General features: G+C 40.5%; 1 protein-coding gene across 4 annotated transcripts in view; it reads right to left on the reverse strand.

The window, feature by feature from the left end:
• Bicral (BRD4 interacting chromatin remodeling complex associated protein like) overlaps window positions 1–2,558 on the reverse strand; it is a 100,360-nt gene that overhangs the window by 39,663 nt on the left and 58,139 nt on the right. For all 4 annotated transcript variants that reach the window (XM_023719857.1, XM_023719854.1, XM_023719861.1 and 1 more), the window contains exons 3-4: window positions 2,098–2,146; window positions 1,944–2,012 (exon numbers count right to left, since the gene is read on the reverse strand). In XM_023719857.1, coding sequence (XP_023575625.1) covers window positions 1,944–2,012; window positions 2,098–2,146 — 118 coding nt within the window. The remainder of the gene's footprint in view (window positions 1–1,943; window positions 2,013–2,097; window positions 2,147–2,558) is intronic.

Genomic DNA, 2,558 nt, shown 5'->3' on the forward strand with positions numbered 1-2,558 from the left:
GAGAGAGAGGGAGGGGGAGAGGGAGAGAAGGGGAGAGGGAGAGGGAGGGGGGAGGGAGAGAGTAAGACAGGAAAGAAATGAATAAACACAGGTGGTTTGGGTCAGAATCCTAGCTCCGTGGCTCATGGCCAAGTGATCTTGGGCCACCTGACCTCTGTGCTGTAGTACCCTCATCTACAGAATATGAATACTAATAGAACTGCTTTATAGCATTACCCTAGAGATTAAATGATATGTTAAGGTTTTTGATACTGGGAATCAAAATATACCACATACTACATGGTCAAAAAGTGTCAGGGCTTTTTGTTTTGGTTTGTTTTTTGTGGGGTTTTTGACACTGGGAATCGAACTCAGCACCCTGTGCTTGCCAGGCGGGTGCCTGTGCTGCTGAGTTATATCCTTGGCCTGGGTTTTTTCCTTAAGATGAAAATAATCTATAACTGTGATTAAAAAAGAAAAAAGATTTTTTTTGCAGGGGTGGGAGTACTGAGAACTGAACTCAGAACTTTGAGCTTGCCAGGCAAGCACTGCGCCACTAAGTTCTATCCCCGGCCCCTGAAATGATCTCTTAGCCAGGCATTGGCGGCACAGGCCTATAATCTCTGCACTGGGAGGCCAGGTAGAAGGGCTGCAAATCTGAGACCCGTTCAGCTAATTTAGTGACTTAGGAAGACCCGGTCTCAAAAAAAAAAAAAAAAAAAAAAAGGTAGGCCATGTTGCTCAATGGGAAGGCCCTGGATTCAATCCCTAGTACTAATAACAAAATTCAAAACAAAACAAAATATGATTTTTCTTTTTTTGTGGTACTGGGGATTGAACTCAGGACCTTGCGCTTGCCAGGCAAGTACTTCTTCTACTGGGCTATCTCCCCAGCCCTCAAAATATGTTTTCTTGCCAGGAATTGTGGCATACACCTGCTATTCCTAGATACTTGGGAAACTGCGGTATGAGGCGCTCAAGTTCAAAGCCAGGTGAGGCAACTCAGTAAGACCAAAATAAAATACACAACAATTTTTGCCATTGCCAGTCAAGCAGAAGATCCAATACTATTACAGATTACTGGACTCTTTTTGAATATTTTGCTGAGTTACCATACCTATGATATTCAAATGACGGAACTAAACGAAAAAGGGGATACAGATGAATGTCCATTTTGTATCTATGTATTCAAAGTGGTTAGGATAGTTACATTCTCTTAATGAATAGAGGGATTTGTTGTAATAGTGTTTGTAAATAGGATATCATGTCTGCATCTTGTACAGCAAATAACCACTAGGAAGAGAGTATGCAATGTATTATTGAAACTCTCCTACCAATTTGATTTGAAACTGTCTCATTGCTATTTGTTTCTCAATAAAATTATGGAAGAAAAAATAAATAAATAAAATAAAATACAAAGGGACGGGATGTAGCTCAGTGTTGAATTTCCAGTACTGCCAATAAGCAAGCAAGCAAGTAAATTCTTTTTTTTTTTTCCCTGCCTAAGTGAGACTTGAATTTGCAGTCCTTCCGCCTCAGCTGCCTTCAACACTGGGGTTACAGGTGTGCACCACCATACCCAGCTAGTATATGCAACAAGGTTCAAAAGACTTTCTTGGGTATATTTCTGAATTGTTTCAGGAAGTTGAAAGCTTAAGAAATTGGCACAGTAATATCAGCTTTCCTAATTTGTGACCAAGTTAAAAGAGAAATGTAACCCTAATTCAATAGCTTTTCCTATTGTGTAAATTACAAAGGACAAAGTTAGGGTTCTTTGTAATACAAAGGCAATTAAAGTCCTTTTTTTTTTTTTTTTTTTTTTTTCCCAGAGCCAGAGATTGAACTCAGCTTGCTAGACAAGCGCTTATTCAACTGAGCTATCTCCCCAGCCCCTAAAGTCCCTATTCAACAGGTGTCCCTGACACTGAAACACTTGAGTGTTTAGTTCAGTTTCCAATACTCACAGTGGAGTTGGCGAAAATTGAGTTGGAGTTGGCTGCAGGGTACCCTGTGCTTGTCAGGTCATCGCTGCTCTGCAAGGGGACAAAGTCAGCACAGTGGTTACCAAGACCAGAAGGAGAAACCCAGCATGTCTCTGATGTGCTGAGTGTTACTTACAGATTTATTACTAGGTCCATGTAGAAAATAATTCAATGCTTGAGGGTCTCTGGAAAAGATTAAAAAAACAAAGACAAAAACACCAACTATATATATATAACCTGTGATTAGGATTATTACTGGTGCAAAATGAAATGACTACCCTGAATAAAATCACTTGCTATTTTATTTTATTTTTTCTTTTTTCCAGAACCTGGGATTGAACTCAGGCCCTTGTGCTTCCCAGGCAAGTGCTTATTCTACTGAGCCATCTCCCCAGCCCCAATCACTTGCTATTTTAAAATTATTTTCTCAGTTATTCTTTATCTTAGCTTATCCCATTTCCCACCATGACTCATTTCTGCCTCCTGGGACTCATTGTGTGTGTGTGTGTGTGTGTGTGTGATATCTCATGTGCTGGGCCTCAACTGGGGGGTTGTCAGATACTAAACAAGGCCCACTGAGCCATACCCCTGGTTTTT

The sequence above is a fragment of the Octodon degus genome, unplaced genomic scaffold, assembly GCF_000260255.1.
Source record: "Octodon degus isolate 3935 unplaced genomic scaffold, OctDeg1.0 scaffold00005, whole genome shotgun sequence".
NCBI classification, from domain to species: domain Eukaryota; kingdom Metazoa; phylum Chordata; class Mammalia; order Rodentia; family Octodontidae; genus Octodon; species Octodon degus.